Source organism: Typha latifolia, chromosome 5 (assembly GCF_019914945.1).
Source record: "Typha latifolia isolate L0001 chromosome 5, TyphaL0001v2, whole genome shotgun sequence".
NCBI lineage: Eukaryota > Viridiplantae > Streptophyta > Magnoliopsida > Poales > Typhaceae > Typha > Typha latifolia.
Genome location: NC_133090.1, coordinates 14,949,054 through 14,967,473, shown reverse-complemented (window position 1 = coordinate 14,967,473; position 18,420 = coordinate 14,949,054). Strand labels below are relative to the sequence as shown.

At 36.7% G+C, this 18,420-nt stretch overlaps 4 protein-coding genes across 9 annotated transcripts; 3 read left to right on the top strand and 1 right to left on the bottom strand.

Moving 5' to 3' along the window:
- The first annotated feature begins 87 nt into the window (after positions 1-87).
- Positions 88-4,277, top strand: LOC140788280 (protease Do-like 1, chloroplastic). Its single transcript, XM_073137469.1, has 8 exons — positions 88-579; positions 645-767; positions 1,621-1,792; positions 2,208-2,245; positions 2,402-2,600; positions 2,726-2,878; positions 3,320-3,454; positions 4,006-4,277. Exons 1-8 carry the CDS (start codon positions 179-181, stop codon positions 4,081-4,083), a joined length of 1,299 nt encoding a protein of 432 aa, XP_072993570.1. The 5' UTR covers positions 88-178; the 3' UTR covers positions 4,084-4,277.
- Positions 4,278-4,382: 105 nt separating this feature from the next.
- On the bottom strand, positions 4,383-6,475 carry LOC140788283 (carbonic anhydrase, chloroplastic-like). The gene is made up of 8 exons (XM_073137474.1): positions 6,420-6,475; positions 6,255-6,314; positions 6,119-6,167; positions 5,542-5,658; positions 5,218-5,271; positions 5,042-5,127; positions 4,787-4,892; positions 4,383-4,631 (listed from the first exon to the last, which is right to left on the bottom strand). Exons 2-8 carry the CDS (start codon positions 6,308-6,310, stop codon positions 4,497-4,499), a joined length of 603 nt encoding a protein of 200 aa, XP_072993575.1. The 5' UTR covers positions 6,311-6,314; positions 6,420-6,475; the 3' UTR covers positions 4,383-4,496.
- A 1,308-nt stretch (positions 6,476-7,783) lies between these two features.
- LOC140789851 (peroxisomal membrane protein PEX14-like) lies at positions 7,784-13,300 on the top strand. Of its 2 annotated transcripts, none has more exons than XM_073139710.1 (12): positions 7,784-7,999; positions 8,631-8,842; positions 8,976-9,024; positions 9,206-9,396; positions 9,552-9,738; positions 9,821-9,979; positions 10,632-10,696; positions 10,785-10,827; positions 10,916-10,983; positions 11,324-11,368; positions 11,466-11,534; positions 12,381-13,300. In XM_073139710.1, exons 1-12 carry the CDS (start codon positions 7,978-7,980, stop codon positions 12,855-12,857), a joined length of 1,587 nt encoding a protein of 528 aa, XP_072995811.1. In that variant the 5' UTR covers positions 7,784-7,977; the 3' UTR covers positions 12,858-13,300. The 2 variants fall into 2 exon arrangements, with proteins under 2 accessions (XP_072995811.1, XP_072995810.1); XM_073139709.1 differs by having other exon boundaries at positions 7,842-7,999; positions 10,629-10,696.
- Positions 13,301-14,174: 874 nt separating this feature from the next.
- Positions 14,175-18,399, top strand: LOC140788716 (AMSH-like ubiquitin thioesterase 2). 5 transcript variants are annotated; one of them, XM_073138114.1, is made up of 10 exons: positions 14,241-14,630; positions 15,502-15,576; positions 15,957-15,994; positions 16,066-16,348; positions 16,517-16,606; positions 16,697-16,759; positions 16,897-16,971; positions 17,116-17,178; positions 17,615-17,667; positions 18,046-18,399. In XM_073138114.1, the coding sequence occupies exons 1-10, from the start codon at positions 14,613-14,615 to the stop codon at positions 18,224-18,226; spliced, it is 939 nt and encodes a 312-aa protein (XP_072994215.1). In that variant the 5' UTR covers positions 14,241-14,612; the 3' UTR covers positions 18,227-18,399. The 5 variants fall into 5 exon arrangements, 4 of the variants coding, with proteins under 4 accessions (XP_072994216.1, XP_072994215.1, XP_072994219.1 ...); XM_073138115.1 differs by lacking the exon at positions 15,502-15,576 and having other exon boundaries at positions 14,175-14,630; XM_073138118.1 differs by lacking the exons at positions 17,615-17,667; positions 18,046-18,399 and adding an exon at positions 17,389-17,587.
- Positions 18,400-18,420: the final 21 nt, after the last annotated feature.

Below are 18,420 nucleotides of genomic sequence, written 5' to 3'. Positions count from 1 at the left end.
ATGACAGAATTAAGCAACCAAATCGAACCAATCAGCACGCAATTTATCAAACCCAACCCCGCCGCATTCCACTCTATTCCCCTGGAACAATCCAGAGCAGAAAAAATAGTCCCCATTTAAACCAAAAATTCATATCCAAAATTCCCCACTCCACAGCATCTCAGCTGTCCTCCCATCAATGGCTGGTGGTGGTGCTGCTGCTGTTACTGCCTCTACTTCTTCCCCTCTCTCCTTCTTCCTCTCCTCTCCTTCTCCTCCTCGCCGCATCTCTCTTCCTCTCAAACCAAGAATACCCAACGCTACCCCCAAAACTCCCCCACTCCTCTCCTCTTCCACCCTTCGAATCCTCCTACCCCAAATTAAGCTAGACACCGACCTCCTCTCCTCCGCCGTCGATTCCTTCTTCGTCCTCCTCGCTTCATTGTCCCTCTCCTTCTCCCTCCTAATCGCTGACATCCCTCCCGCCTCGGCGTTCGTGGTCACGTCGCCGAGGAAGCTCCAGACCGACGAGCTAGCCACCGTCCGGCTCTTCCAGGAGAACACCCCATCCGTGGTCTACATCACGAACCTCGCCGTCCGGTGAGTAATTGGATGGTTGGATTGGTGGATTTGGGTTGGATTTGATCTGGATTGTGGGTTTCTAGGCAGGACGCGTTTACTCTGGATGTGTTGGAGGTGCCGCAAGGGTCAGGGTCGGGGTTCGTGTGGGATAAGGACGGGCATATCGTCACTAACTACCATGTTATCCGAGGAGCCTCTGATCTCAGGTTGGTCTGAGGCTAATTCCTCTTAGAAAGTAATCGCGTTTGGTTTACATTTTATGCAAAACATGATGATGTTGATTTGAATGTTTCTTGGGATTAGAGCATTACTGACTTGAATTGTCGCATGAGAATCTCCACATTGAAGTATGAAAATGGACACAGTTTTCCTAGATTATATAATAGCAAGAAATTTCTACCTAGCGTGGTGTTAACTGAATTGTAGTATTATGGCTTCATATTAACATTGCTTGATGCTTTTTTTACCTGACTGCGATGATGTTTAACTATTCACTGAAATGACATTATTTCAGTTGTATATTTACGTAACTCTTCATAAATTCACCTAAGCAACTTAATTAGCTAAATAAATGGAATTGCCTATTTTTTTCAACCCCTACAGCACATTTTATGAGTTGATGATATATGGATGCTGACACTGGAACACTCTAGTTTGATTAAAATGGTGTTAATGCAATCTTAAGCATCAAATAGCATGTAGAATGAAGCTGGGGTAATCACATATGATGTGTGATGAATTTGCCTGCAACAACATCTATTGTAGAAATAAGGAGATTGGATTTAAGGTGGACTAACTAAGTCAACATTCTCATTTACTAGATTACCTTTTAGGAAGTACGAGATGAGAAGAAAGTCATGGAATCCTGGTGCATAGCTTAGCTTGTGTTTCAAATGTTACAAGCGCAAGTAAGAAAGTTAGTGGATATCTTTTGCCTACATATATGCTTCTCTTAGTATTAAACATTTATAATTTACATAATTCAATTTTATATATTGTTTTCTTGTTATTTGTCTAGTTCCCAATGAAGGTAATGCTAGACTTGCTAGTTTTATACAGGGTCACGCTTGCTGATCAATCAACTTACGAAGCAAAGGTTGTTGGATTTGACCAAGACAAAGATGTTGCTGTCTTGCGTATTGATGCACCACAGGATAAGTTAAGACCCATACCAGTAGGTATCTCTGCTGACCTACTAGTGGGTCAAAAAGTTTATGCCATTGGAAATCCAGTAAGTATGTCCTCTGGCTGTGATTATTATATTCTCTATTGCAATACATTTAAAAGGATTACTACACTATATGTATATATACATGATTATCCTATTCTCTATTTCAATACATTTAAAAGGATTACTACACTATATGTATATATACATGATTATCCTACTTATTCCTTGTTTAAAACTAAATAGCTACTACATAATGTAGAACAATTATGATAAAATTCTGATGCTGGTTAAAACAAGTTAACTTTTAATAACATGAAGTTCTGCATTAGTATATTTGGTTCCTGACTTTCACTTGACTGCTTACCTGTTATATTTTGTTGTTAGAATGTAGAAGAAAGTTGAATTTATGTAAACATAAATTTTTAACAATTGACAAGAGAACTTATGCTCTTCTATATTTATGTGAAACTTGCAGTTTGGTCTTGACCACACGCTTACTACAGGTGTTATCAGGTTGGCAGTCTTCTTGTATACTTATTTCTACACAGTTGTTTTTTTGTTTAGATGTTCTCAGAGTATCAAACCTGATTTCTGCTAATAGAAGTTTGCAAGTTACTTATGTGATAAACTGGCTTCTTAATAATAATTAAATACCTTTGCCTTTCTCAGTGGTCTGCGGAGAGAAATCAGTTCTGCTGCCACTGGACGTCCTATACAAGATGTTATACAGACTGATGCAGCTATTAACCCTGGTAACAGTGGTGGACCACTGCTAGATAGCTCCGGAAGCTTGATAGGGATAAACACTGCTATCTACTCTCCTTCAGGAGCATCCTCGGGTGTTGGGTTTTCAATTCCAGTTGATACAGTGTGTCCTCTTTCTTTGAAAATATTGTACTGTTATAAGTTATTATATTAGCTCATTTCTTCCATGCTTTTCATTTCTTCTATGGTTTGTGGCCGTATATTTGTGCTTATTATATATTTTTCCAGGTCGGTGGTATTGTAGACCAGCTTGTAAAATATGGAAAAGTTACAAGACCTATTTTAGGGATTAAATTTGCACCAGATCAGTCAGTTGAGCAGCTTGGAGTGAGTGGAGTGCTTGTTTTAGATGCTCCTGCGAATGGACCAGCAGGCAAAGCGGTATCACATAGTTTTTTCTTTAAATACTGTTGTTTTTATCTTTTGTTCTTACAAATATTTAACCTAATAGCTATCATTCGTCTGCTTTTTCCACTGGCATGCCATATCTCTAAAAAGTTATGCATATATTCCAGATGATGGAAATAATACCATGTTTAAAGGGTAGATCCCATGGATGATTTAGATATCCAGGAAGCACTACCCATATACAGATAAATTGCATGGATCTGACCTGTTTCCAGCCCTAGATAAGGTGGAGATTCTAGAAAATGTCCTAAATAAGTCTTCAGGAAAGCTTTAGAAGCGTATAACTTCTCAAAGGTTATGCTGAGTCCAAATTATGTTGCTTTGGGTTGTGGAAAGCATCAAGTGCTTGATTTAACTTAGACTTGATAAACAACAACTTTTTCACTCAAATACTTTGTTTCCTGAAAATTGCAGGGTCTCCAATCAACAAAAAGAGATGCATATGGTCGGCTTATATTGGGAGATATTATTACATCTGTGAATGGTAAAAAGGTTACAAATGGAAGTGATTTATATCGAATCTTGGACCAGTGTAAAGTTGGTGAAACGGTAGTCTTTCCTGTCTCTGTTAATATATTAGAAAATTGATGCTTGAATTATTCTTTTGGCATGCTACATCAACCCAAGTATATTCTCTTACTTAGACTATGAGCGATTTCTTTATTTCTTCTACTTCTGCTGGAAATGATAAGGAAAGTGTTACTCCATCTTTATTGGAGGCACTTCAGTTAAAAGTCATCGCCGTATCGCCTGGTAAAAGCCTACTCTTTCCATTGGCATAGGTGCCTTTGCTCGACTCTGCATCCCTTTGTCAAATAGTTGATGATAGTCAACCGTAGTATAAGTGTATAACATATAATATGTTGTGCAATATAGATTGAACACCTTTCCTGATATTTACATGCACTTCTAGCCTGAATAAAGCTAGTCTATAAAGCATGTAATTCTTAAATTTATTGCACCTACTGATGCTGTCTCAAACTTCATGTCGCCCAGTCTCAATACCTAAACTTGTTAGGTAATGACTATCTGTAAGATTAGTATTGTTAAACTAATAGTGGTAAGTAATTCCTCATAATCTCTGTTTCTCCTTGTCCTAGGTGACTGTGGAAGTCCTACGAGGCGACCACAAGGAGAAAGTCCCTGTAATCCTCGAGCCTAAGCCTGATGAATCATAGACATCAAAGATATGTTACAATCTCTTAAGTTCTACGTTTGTGTATACAACTCTTCCATGGAATATTAGAATTCTTTTTAAGAAAACCGTGGAATATTGGATATATCTTGTATCATTTGGATGCTTATTGAACAGACTACAGAGCTCTGTATATATTGTTTTCCTTTATATAGTCATGCAGCAGAGATTACCAAATTTGTAGTCTTCCATCTGATGAAACTTCTTTGGTTGTTTTGAGTGCTTGACATTTAATAAAGCTTCAAACATTGCCTATAATGCCAAAATTTAGAAAGGAACTCCTTAAAAAAAACTTACTAGGTATTGATGTTTTATTTTAATAAAAAAAATCATGCATCATACAAACCCTCTTAACTTTATTATAATTTACGGCCAAACAATAAACCGGCACTCAGTTTAAATCTCCCAGGCTTCAAAATTACAATTGACAAAATCGTAGTATCCCCCAATTAGCTTCAGGCTCTTCTTCTCCAAACCTTCCTTGACGAAGGGGTAAGTCTTGAGGTTTTTGAGGGATACATTTACTGCCTCCTGCAAACATTTGCAAAATTAAATTCATTCAATTTCAAGTTTAACTACTTTGGAGGGAAATTTTCTCTTTTATCCCCAAGAATTATTTCTTTATTATAATTTAGCCCCTAAAAAGTCATCTTTGTTTACTGGAAGATGGGGGAGAATACGGGTACCTTTTCGCATTTGGCGCATTGTTCGGGCAAAGGCAATGCAGCGTGGGCAGCCTTCACGTTTTCTTTCGCAGTAATACAAATCTTCACCCAATCCTCTATGAATTCACTGCTCCAAAATAAAGAACTATCGTTGACTTTTTCTCCACTAAGAGAGAATTGCATCGGAAATTTAAACTAAAAAGAATACATTTTTGTAATTTTTATGTCGCAAAAAAGTTTTTCAGATTAATAAGTAAATTTAAGAAATAAGCTTACGTGTTAATAGTTCCGTCGTCTTTGACCGACATGAGCCCTTTGATCCCACCGCAACGGCTGTGACCGATCACCACGATGTTCTCCACCTGTCAAATTAATAATTGCCAACTCTAATTTAATTAGATATATAAAATAAAACATCAACTAAGAACTAATAATGAGATTATTTTACCGACATGTAGGTGGCGCACAGCATACTCTATAGCTGCCCCAGTGCCCGAATACTTCGTCTACCACGACACAGATTGAAAAAAAAATATCATTAATAAATTGGATAAGCAAATGGGGGTCTTAATTTAGTTTTATAATTAAATTAATGTAATGACTGGATTAATTATATTTATCTATGAAATGGTAGGGTGTGGCTTAGTCTTTTCTTAGTAAATGTTGAGGCTGTATTTGTAACTAATAAAAAGAGATAATTTTATTTGTAATATATTTAAAATATAGGGTGTTATTTATAATTTTTAATTAATAATAATGCTGGAAATTATATATACCTGGTCATAAAGTGGGACCATATTGGCTATGTTACGCACGATGAAGGCTTCTCCAGGCTGGAAATTAAACACCACAGAGGGGCACACGCGGGAGTCCGCACAAGCGAACACCATGAACTGGAAACAAAAAAAAAACTTTATGCGGTCACAAGAATAAACGATGGAATAACCTAATTTTATCCACACTCTAATGCTTGGTTTATTCCGTAACGAAACAGAGCCGGCTTCATTAGAAATTGATTTAGGTGAGAGTGTGGGGTAGGAATGGATGGAAGAGAGACAAAATTTGACTTTGAAAAATCTAAGGGCCTGCACATGGTGTGTTATGTCTAAAGTTTGTTCCAATTTGGAGTCTAGATGGGGAGAAGATTAATGCATAAACAAATTGTTATTTTTTGACTTTGAGGTTGGACTTTGGAGGCTTCCATGAGCCTTCTCTCTCTCTCTCTCTCTCTCTCTCTCTTCTTTCTTCTTCTTCTTCTTCTTCTTCTTCACGGATTCGGTGAATTTGATGTAGCATAGAAAAAATCTCTACACTCATCCTATGTACATGTGTCACCGTGATTCATATACTAACCTTGGGGCTCTGTCCTTCCGCAAGTTTACCGAACAACGCGGGGTTCTTCCTGCAAAAAAACGAATTAACACGAAGGTAGGAGAGATCCAAAAACTAAAAGAATTAACACAAGCTCTTACTGCGATCAACTACTTACTCGTAGACCTCCTTCTTGAAGTGCTCGAATCCGGACTTCATCCTCTCCACGGCCATGCTCCTGCTCATTTGCATAGTCTTATTCACTTGAATGATTCGTTTCAGAAACAATCGGAGTTATGTTGGAAAAGAGGAGGAAGATTGGAAGATTTGAGATTCCACGTACCTTGTATGACTCTCTCTCTCTCTCTCTCTCTCTCTCTCTCTCTGTGGAGATTTGGGGACAAAAGGTGCTACCTTTGGGAGGCTTTTTATAGGAGGAGGTGGGGGATATATGACTGACTATATTCCTTTTGGTTTCCCTGGAATTGAATGTTTTAGTATCAGCTTCCCCGTATTCGTCGCCGAGTTTGGTGAAAACTTTCCAGCTTCTCACTGTTTTACTGGCGCTAAAGGCGGCGAAATTGGCCGATAGGTAATAAGGTGGTGGTGGAATAATACTCTTTTGAGAGTGGCATCCTGATCATATATAAGATTATATAAACATTAGAGAATTAAAGTAGGTGCTACTGTAATTATTCAATCCTATTCAACAGCGAGCTTGGACTAACAGACACAGGATTAGTTTGCACTGAATCTTTATTCCTTTTTAATGAGACAAAACATACAACACGCAATAGAATAAGGCTAAAGTTTATGATGTTGCAGGCTAAGGATTTTTATGTGTTCATAATAGAAAAAAAAGTATAACTTGGCTATATTATATGTCTTTGGATAACATCAAATGACATTTGTGAACAATGATGTACATTTTTTTTTAATGAACAGAAAGAGACAAGAAAACTAAACTAGAGTAAGAAAGTATTTGTATGCCTTCAAATATAATAATGCAAGGGCCAAATTACCTAATAACTGACCTGAGATCCCAAAGGTCGCCGCACTCGTCGCATATTATATAATGGATTCCAATTAATGCAAATGGGTTAAGATAATTCTCGTATTTATCACCGTATCCATCTCCCTCAATAAATACGACCTGATCCGAGCCTTTAAAAATGATTATATTTGTAGTAGAATTTTTAGCAACTCATCGTGTGCCCTTGTTTTGAATATGCTATAATATGTTTCTTAGGATAATTACTAAAATTATTCAAAGGAGCCATTTGACATAAGCTCCCAACTTAGCTACAGTAATATCAGTAAGCATTACAAATTTACAATAAAGAAAAAAAAAAGATATCTAACTTAAGGGCCTAAAGTTTAAAAAAAAAAAACATCAATAAGCACAACCCTGGTAAATATATTTATTATATATAGATGCAAAGAGATCTAAGATCATATTGTGGCTCGATCGCGATTCAGCAGTTATAGGTACATAGTCTTTTACAATGCCAAGCCATCAACTGCAGTATAGTAGTTATCAAATTGCTGAAGCCCATATTATTTTTAGAGACGTTGGGTTTGTTAATGGACTGGATCGAATCTAAAAGAAGCCCATATAAATTTCATGGGCCAAGGAGAAAAAACTTTATTTCTAATTTATTCAATACTTGGTAGTATATATTACCTTCTACCCTCCTCATACCCAACAAATCTTTTTATATAGATATTTATAATTAATATTAACCTTAAAAAGTGCTCTTTCTTTCTCTGCTTTACTTTTTTCCCCCTATTTATGACTTAATCTCTCCGCGAGTTTTCTCCCAACGATCTCAACTCTCTACGTCCCTACTCGGAGAGGAAGTTTGGAATAGCGAGCCAATCTAATCCATCCTGCTGTCGCCATGGACGATTCCAAAGACCAAGGTCTTATTTCTCGCGCCGTAATCCCTAATTCTCCAATCCTAGATGTGATCCTCCTAGGGTTCATGGGCAATTTCTTATCTTTGCGAACGGTTAACGTGATGCAATCCTTTACTTTCACTCTTGCCCTTGGAATTATGCCGTCCTCGATCTGGTTGTGCAGTGTTTTATGGATATGGGTTCATAGAAAGAGCATAGTAATAGCGGTCGTAGACTTATTCAATGGAGAATCACACTATTAGCTCACGGATGGGTAGTTGATTTTGATTTATATAAATAACTTTTTTTTTATTACCATGATATTCTCTCACTTCTTATGTAATTTATCTTTCGATGATGGCGCCACTAATACAGGGGAGAGAAGGGCTATGCTTATTCTTTCTGCTATATATGATAATATATTAATATGTCAAGGCATCAATATTGCCTGCCCTATTGATGGAAGAATTAGTCTGTTGAAATAGTCACTTGTGACCGAATTAGCTTGGCACATTGTTATCTTTTTGGTGTCCTGGCTTTGGAGATGCATGACCAGTCTATGCTCACTGTTTAGTTAACTAAGATGCTAGAACTTAAACGTGTATTATATTATCTTCCTTTGTAACTTTAGGGTCTGAGGTGTGCAAAATTGTAGGTGGAACACAGCAAGAGTTCAAGGACGAGATTGACACAGAAAAATCAGCTTTTGCAATATCCAAATCAATGAGGGAGGAGCAAGTGCAAAATGCTGTTAAATTTTTGTCACACCCAAAAGTAAGGGATTCCCCAGTCATTTACAGACGTTCTTTCCTTGACAAGAAAGGACTAACAAAGGAGGAAATTGATGAAGCCTTTCGTCGTGTTCCTGTAAGACTTGTCTATACTTATTTTCATCGTTCTATTAAATCTTTAGATTGTTTGTTTTGATTCTCACTGCTGAAGGTCCTATTCTTTCATTCCATTTTTTCTCTAATCAATTGGAAATGTATTACTTCGGCAGGATCCACCTTCAAATGCTACTAGTGCTGGGGCTACTACTAAGAATCAAGGTAAAGATATTTAATGATATTTTTATCAGATATTTGAAAAAGCTTAGATGAGTTTTCATTGTTCGCAAGTTTTCCCTTTTTAATGTTTGCCATGTTTCTTTTGCATTTAGCTACTTGGTATTTTGATACTTTCTTATCTCTGTCTATAACCTTATTATGATTTCAACATCTGTGAGAGCAGATATCCAGGCAAGGTCGTCAATGGTCTTGGAGCCTCAAGTAATTGCTCAGATTCAACAATCTGCAACTGTTCCTCCCAGTGCTCTATCTGTAGCGCCTAGCTTGCAGCAATCCAGGTTTCGCTGGTCCCGTGCTTTTCTTTCTGTTGGGATACTTTCTGCCTCAGTAGCTGGAACAGCATTTTTTTTTAAGGTGCCAGATGTTTCCCTCGGCCATTCTGATATTGCCAGGACAAATTTCACCTATTGGATGCTTTTGATGTGTTTATTATGTTATTCACTCTGAATTTGTCCATATCATTACTCATCAGCCTGTTTTGCATTTCTTTGTGCATAACATTCTTGCAGAGTATGATAATTCATAGACTAAAAGCATGGATCCAGAAGGTTGTAGAAGAAGAAGGTGCTTTAAAGAAGAAAGATAAATCAAGACAAAGCTCTGCCGATGCAGCAGCACAAGCTGCAAAAGAAGCTGCCTCTGCTGTTGCTGTTGTGGTTAAAGCTACTCAAGAACTCCTGAATGCAAAAAATGAAGGTTTATTTTTTTTTTCTTGCGTCAATGCGTGGATGCTCATTGGCTTCCAAATTTTGTAAACCTGTTCTCCATTTTCTTACAGAGAAGAGATATTTTGAGGCACTTCTCAGTGTGATTAAATCCCAAGTGGAAGAGATGAAATTGATGGGCAGTTCTATCCGTGCGTTGGAGAATTCAAGGGAAACAAAACCCCCACAGGAAACTAGAGGAGAAGAGTATATTCAGTCTAAATCATGGAATAGTAAGTCAATTGAATAGAAGTACTTATCCTCTATTCAAAATCATTATTCTAAACAAATTATATTTCTTTGTTGTATACCACTCATAAAATGTCAACTCTGGCATACTTACTGGTGTCATCCACTGATTAAGATTTTATCAGATTATATTCTAATATTATGAAAGAAAATTTTGAGCAGTCAAGTATGAAGTTGTCAGGTTCTACTGTCGACTTCAAGTAAAAGTTTATTGGAACCATGACAAAACATTCCACCTTTTACTGGTACAAGTCAGTTACTTAATAGACATTCAGATAATCCCACTAATGATTCAACAGTAGTTTGAAGCAAGGCTCATATATGTAGTACTCGAACTTGATGTCTAGCATGCAGTATGGGAACAATGCAAGTTATTGTTTCAACACCATTTTATTAATTGTGAAGCACATTAAAATGAATTAAAGTTTGCACAAATAAGCGGAAGAAACAAAATTTAATTTCTTTTCTCATTTTTGTTTGGTCAAATAGATTGGAATTTAAAAAAAAAAAAACTTTCTTTTCTCCTTAAAAATTCCTCTGCTTATGGAAAAGTTTGTTTGATAGAACTAAATTTTATATTATTAATCAGAATGTTCATTTTTGGTTACTGTATATTGACTGTGCATATCTCAGCAGCAACTACCAATTCTTGGGGAGTTCCACAGGTCAGCCTGCCAAATTCAGCCCTTTCTTCTACCAGGGTAAAATTAACTTCTTTGCTGTCTCATTCGTGTGCATGCATATAGGATTCCTTTTAGCTGAATTTATCGATCAATTGTCCTTTTACAGCTAGTGAAAGTAAATGACACAAATAGCAAGGACTCTCATTCAGGTTATCATCTGAATCTTAGTTCTCAGTAAATTTCACTTAACAATTGATTTTTTTTCCTTCTGTTGTCTGAATAAATGCTCCTGTGTAGTGAGGACATCATCTGCACCTGCATCAATGGAGCCTATGATGGCACCCTACTCAAAATCTTGTATGGAGGTATCTCTCACATCTTACCTGATTGTATTGTTCTTGTGTAAGAAATTTCATTTTGAAGAGGCTATACTTTTTCCTCTTGCCTAGAATTATATTAGTTATTTAAACTTCTCGTTCAAACAGTTAGTATGATTTTTTATTCACTAATAAGTTCTAGGACACAACTCATGTTATCTTATAGTACTGACCTAGACAAACTTTGTCCTAAAATTTTAGTGTTGCTTCCTACAACTCATGCCTAATAGAAGTATATTGTTTCAAATGCGTAAGCATGAAGCCAAAGCTCAAAAACTCTTCTACTTGTCTCTAAGTGACATTCTAATCCTCAGATTCTACTTTGCAGATCATAGAAATGGTGCAAAGAGGGGAGAAACCTCCTAACATCAGGGTATATTGCTTGAATAATTACATACATTTTCTGTCCTTGTTCAATAGTTTAGGTTTACCCATTTCTTTTTTTTTTCTTCTCCTTCACCTGATGTCAGGTGATCGACGACATGCCCCCAGATCCTAATCAGCCAATACGGAAACCTCTTCTGGCACCTAAGCCCAAGGTTTGGACTCCAGATATTTTTACATGTATTTTCATTTTGTTTCTGTGAGCATTTAATTTTACTATGTCAGTTTTTCACTATCATCTGCAAATGTTCACAAAATTTAGCTGATCATGTCTGGATCCTTGAAGATAAAACACGTAGGATTCACAAGGTGTGGTTTTTATTTGTTAAGGTTATCATAACCAAGTCACATATGTACTAATCAAATAGATATGCTGAAATTGTGCTTGTGTAACTTAAATATCTTTTGAATTAGAAGCTGCATATGATTAAGAATTCTCTTTTTCTTCTTTTTTTTTTTCATTTTGAATGAATTTAAACTTCAAAATGGAAGCACTCATTACATTCTTACTAGCATCCTTGGTTTCCAACAAGCCAAGCACTCATTACATTCTTACAAGCATCCTTGGTTTCCAACAAAGCAAGCACTCTGTTACATTCTTACTAGCATCATTGGTTTCCAACAAGGCACTTTCTTTCTTCGATTAGCCTGGCCAGGATGTGAGACCAACAGCGATATGGTTGATACTTGGTAACTGACCCTGAAATGTGGAGTCCTTGCAACCTTAATTTGTGCAATGGAAAAAAGTTTATATGACCATGATTTTGATGGTTAAATGAATAAATAATTTGTAACATATGGTTTTATAAAAGGGTCCAAGTGCTTTCACCAAATGAGTGGAGATGTTTAGATGACTTTTTGACTGCTTAATTATATAGTAGTCAAATCTTGATCCTAGTACAACAGTAATGTTGTCTAAAGAAAAACACTAGTATAAAGCTAGAATTTTATATTTCTTTCAAAATTTATGGGCTAATACCAATTAACCTGTTGTTGAACAGCCATGGGAGGTCATTCAGCAGCAGCAGCAGCAGCAGCAGCAAGGTTCTAGTTACGTTTTCGAGTCCCCATGGAATGGACAACTGAATTCTAATGTTCGAGAAGATAATTCAAAGATGAATGTTATTGATAGTTCAGAACCACAGTGGAGAAAGAAGACTATGAGGATCACAGAAGTAGAACCACAAATAGAGGAAACAAAGTGGTTCTCTTCTGCAGTGCTATCCAATGAGCACCTTAATGAAGGTTGGGTTCCCCTTCAGCCACTGATGCCAGAAGCTGCAGATTCTATCAGAGAGCCAAAATCATCCCTTCAGAAGCAGCAGTCTGGTGATGAGAGTTTGATCATTCGCTCTAATGGAGAAGATTACAATCTAAAAGCATCTGAACTAGTAGTTTCATCAGAGAGCTCTGGTAGTGTTTTGATGGACCTCAATCCAACTGAATTACACAAACAAGATTTCGGCCTCGAAGTTTAGTGAGGAGAGCATGTAAGAGTCACTGGTAACATCTATAACAAGTCAGATCAATGATGGGAAAATAAAAGGATATTGGTACCTGTTCATATGGATGATGAGTGAGATAGTTCATATTACCACCAATCTGAAGGAGATTCATGAAGTATAAACAATGCGGAAGTGTGAGAGAATTGCTCCGTTGTCCGTTCTAATCCCTCATATTGGATCTCAGGAACAGATATCCAGTCATGCCTTGGATATATCTTTGTAAGTTATCAAAATTGGAGGTATACTTCATCCTTTGAAGCCTGTTCCGCTTTGTGTCAATTGTAACTCTTCATTCACCCTCTTTTATTTCTTGTAATCCCCTTTTCTGCCTCATTCTAACCTCCTTAATGTTGTTGGAAAGGAATTGGTATAACCCTTTTCTCTCAAATGTTAGTTGGAAGTATACTTCAGTTGTAGGAAGTGTACATGCTGTGATGTTTTGCTAGTCGAAGGTATATGCTGCAGCACTTGTACATCAAGTTGAGCAAGGGCATCTTAATGGAGAGAGTAACAAATGTTATTTTGTGAGAATACTACAGAAAAGATGATGTATTACGTGGGAAAACTAAGAAGCTGATGGACAAATTTATAATCAAAGTCAGTTGTTCCGTCTTTATATCCGATGATGTCAGGAATAATAAAAATAAATTCTGATGTCAGTGACACCGAGTAAAGAAAATACGATAAGCAACTTTGTTTATAGTATGTACGCAATTCCTAGGTCTTTAGATGGCCTTTCGGCACAAAATTCTTACGGTCACATCTATCGATAGCAACCTCTATATTCCGGTGTAATTATTTTTGAATATGTTATATTATCTACACCTATTATTTGAAAGGCACATTTTTAAAGTTTTTCACTAAAATGAGTCTCCTTCCATAAAAAATATTTACCATCCCAGTTCACCTATCAAATTTATTATCACTGTATTTTAGCTTTATTTAACTCTCATGTCATGAGTCACCTAAAATGTTATTAAAAAACTTTTTTATACAAATGATCCAATAATCATGGGCAGACTAGAATAGTAGATAATTTTTTTTTGGTTAAAAAAAAAAACTCGAATGTTTCCATTAATTTTTAGGAATTTATAATTCACACCACCATCCTTTTGGTATTTATATTTTAAGCCTCATGTTCCGTAGAATTCATAATTCGCACCCCAAATAGAGTATTTCATCAAATCAAATCCGAAGATATTGGTCATGCAGGGTGTGAAATGTAAGTTTCCCTTTAAGATAATCTATGACAACCCTATAATATATTAAGACTCTCTCAGTCGTAGGCTCGTAGCATGTTCCCCTGGGTGCGTGGTTTGCGTGCATGATGACTTCGATGTAACGCATTTCCTCTTCATATTTATCCCCTTGCCTCGCGATTCCCGTGCGACTCTTTTTCATTTCCTCGCTTTCCCTTTCAGGTTTCATTTCCCAATCGCGCGCAATCTCGTCCATTTATTTCCTTCCCTTTAGTGCCACCAGAATACCAAAGAATATAGAAATATTAGCTGGTTTTAAAATATCTCATTTCTAAGATAAAGAGGATTAGAATGGTATTTACGATATCCGCATACGATCGGATTCCTTTGTCTGGAGATCGCTAGCAATCGTCGAGCAAGTGGTACTCTCTGATCTCCATGGAGGTTTTCTTGAATCATTCGATCTTTTGCTCTACAGATTGATGTCCGAGATAATTTCTAAGGATTGAAGCTAATCACGGCAATCGAAATGCCTATTCTCAACAAGGTAGGATTTGTTGCTATTACTGGTCTAGTATACTAGTAGGAATTTCTTTAGATGATGTCTGTTTTCTTTAGATTTGTTCGAAATAGGTCAAATACAGTCGATACAGTTGAAGCGCAGTAAAACGAAATGGTTTGGGGAGAGGAAAGATCTGATTGCTCTGTGGAGACTTTGGTTTTGAAGTCTTATGAGCTGAAATATCCATGAGAATATTAATTATACAAGAAGGATGGATGACGAACCTAACTTAAAGATGGCACTGTCTTGAGTACCTATGTCTGTTAATTGATGAACACTCGGATTTATTCTTGCCAACCCATGTAAAATATTCAAATTGCAAAAGTAAACCTTTTTGAGTACCGAGTGTTGTGAAAGCATTCTTTCTGTGTGTGTGTGTGTGTGTGTGTGTGTGTGTGTGTGTGTGTGTGTGTGTGTGAAGTTTGAATATGTCCTACTTGTCTTCTTGTTCTTGTCCATTTTCTTCCGTTGTGATGTCCACTTGAAAGGGAAAAAGAGAGTTGGTTTTCTCGTACCATGAGTTTATTCATCTATAATAGTGATTGGTTATCTTGGAAGGTGTCTGATTCATCAATGTGTAGAGTTTCTTTTGGTATCTCAAGAGGATTAATAATGGCACTTGTCTCGGTACGTAGAATATGCAAGTATAACTTCTGTTAGGTGTGTATGCAAAGGACCGAATAGTTTTTGGTTGCAATCAATAGACTGATGCGGGTCTCAGATCAATTTCAACAGGAGTCTTGCTGGAAATAATTGTTGAATATTACTTCAAGGGAAAAAAGTCAAACTATATCTAGAAAACTAAAAAAATGTCTTTCTCAAATAGTCAAATAACTTCTCTCTTTTTGAACTGTAGGTAGGGATACTTCTTCGTATTTATGCAGAAGGATCCCACGATTGTGGTTTCTTTTCAAGAGTACATTCTTCCGTGGTAATTAATGTAGACTTAAACTGAAGATGTAACTGATTACATTTTACACCTCTGGATATAAGCCATTCTTTGATATTGAAGACAGTGGATTATCTTGCTCTGGCAAGGTATCCTTTTTAGTGAAGGCTAGCATGGTATACACCTCGCCAATAAACAGCACGGTTGGTTATGCTTTCGATATAGCACATGCCAGCTATTCCTCCGGTGCATTTCCAATTGGATAATTCATTCTTCTCACTCAAAACTATTTTTTTTATCAAATTTAACAGGGTTTTCACTTATCTAGAGAGAAATGTGATCTTATCATTTTAAATTATGTTTGTCATTTTGTATTTACTTCATTTACTGAATTTTATCTTTTGATCCCATGCATTTTGCAGACCAACTGTTCCCGTTCAGTCAGAAAAGAGAGTCACAGGTATCCTATACATTCTTGTCTATCGTTATTATTTCCATCTAAAGTGTCTTTATTAGTTGCAAAACTGACAGATTTGAAGGCAATGGGAGCATGGACAATGCATCAATAGATGCAAAGATCAGTCGTACACCAACACAAACTTTTTCTCCAGCAGTCGTTGCTCCAGCCTTTCACCATAATACAAATGTCTGTGCTGTTAAGCACCACTTCAGTTCCCCAATTGTTTCGTGGATAGAGGACATTCCGCTTGTTGGCCATGTTTCTCATGTCACTGACCCTGAATTGAGAAACGAGCATTTGGAACCTTCTTGTTCTGATTCTTCAACCTCGAATGCTGTCCATGATATGCATATAGTAAGTATAGACATCTAGTTCCTCTTCTGATACTTTTCCATAGCTTCATATCAATGCTCTGCATCTCCAACAAGCAGAATGTGAGGTGGTATATTTTTATTTGATAGAGATACGGAAACTTTTTACCTTTGAAATTGACAAATTCATGATGATTTGATTTTCCCGCAGTCAGGAAGATTGATGGAAGAGTTCATGGAACTTGCAAAAGACAATACAAGCAAAAATTTGGAAACTTGTGGGATTCTTGGTGCTTCATTTGTAAGTTTGATACACTATTTTGACTTTGTAGCAAGAAGTATTGGTTGTACAATGTTCAATCTTCACACCATTACTCCAACTGACTTGCAGAAAAATCAAACTTTTTATGTAACTACATTAATAGTACCAAAGCAGGAAAGTACTGCACATTCGGTATGTCACTATTTAACTGATAATTTGTTTGTAAGATGTTCAAGTTTTTTTCTTTGTGATACTATCCCCTTGTCATTTTCACTTTTTTCCTTTTTCATAAACTCTCCTAGCAATTATTAGTTTGTATCAAATGACAGTGCCAGGCATTGAATGAGGAGGAGATACATGCCATACTGGACAAACAATCACTGTTTCCTGCTGGATGGATACATGTACATATACCAATCTATATCTATGTGAATTTGAAAATGCATTTTGTTAAACTTACATACTTTGTGACAATAGAATTATCATGCCTCAATGCCTCATCAACATTCCATCAGTCTTACTTTATATTCTGAACACTTCTATTTCAGACGCACCCTTCTCAGACGTGCTTCCTATCATCAATCGATTTGCACACGCAATACTCTTACCAGGTACGAGATCAAACATTGTTTAATTTTTTTTCAAGAGGAAGAAATAAGTATGTTCATCTCAACTGAGTTATAGAGAGTAATTTTTGTGTCCTCATTTGTGACACGAGAATACAGTTTTCTATATTATTCTGGATCCATATATTCTGCTAGTCCTAAAAGCTTATTGTATTTCCATATATGTGCACATTGAAGTGGGATTCCTGGTTGCAGGATATATCATCTATATTTAGACAAAATGAACCTTGTGGAACAGTCCCCGGGACTACCAATATTTAATAGCAGGTTATATGAACTTGTCAGCAACTGAGAGAGGGGAAAAAAAGAAAATCTCACACCTCTGCCATTGTAGTTATACGCCAGTTATCCTGTTGATCAACTAGATATTTCTGTTGGTCTCATCAACGGAAACCCCAATTTACTATCAACTTTGTTGCAGGTCATGCTACCAGAGGCAATAGCTATTGTCATGGCTCCAACAGATACTACAAGGCAAGTGCTTCTCCCCATGCTAAAAAAGTTTAATACATGTCCAATGCTTGATACTATAAAATTTTCTCTTTGTTCAGCAATGTAAAACTTAGTATACTTGGAAAATTTCTCGGACTTAATATTATGCGACCCCTTATGTTGCTGTTGATGTGATTGTGCATATTAAAGCACATGATCTTTGAGCCTTTTGCGCCATGTGTTCTTGATCACCCTTGTGAGGTTCTGCTGACCAGACTTTGTCCATAGGTTCATAAAATTTGATTTTCGTCCTTTAGTTTTTAGGTTTTTCTCAACTGGAAATTCTTTCATGGTTTTGTTGTTTGGGAATAATTTATGAGCACGACATTTGAATGCTCTTCATTCCTAAACCCCCTGCAGGAGCTTTGGAATATTCCGGGTGACAGACCCAGGAGGGATTCAAGTCCTGAGAGAATGCAAAGAAAGCGGATTCCATTCACACAAGGAAACTGCTGATGGGAGCCCTCTCTTCGAACACTCCTCGAACATCTACATCAATCCTAATCTTAGGTTTGAGATTATAGATCTCCGCACTTCTTAGATACTATGAAAGTGTGACGCAGTTAATCATCTCGTACCTTTTTCTTAGGATCTTCGTAATCTGATCTATTTTAGTAAATGTTAAAGCGAGTAGCTACGGAATTTTGTTTGGAGTTAAGATGATTTACTGTTCTCTTTTAATTGTTAATGGGGAGTAAAAGATGCTTGTGCGTATTTGTTCTGTGACTCCTATCT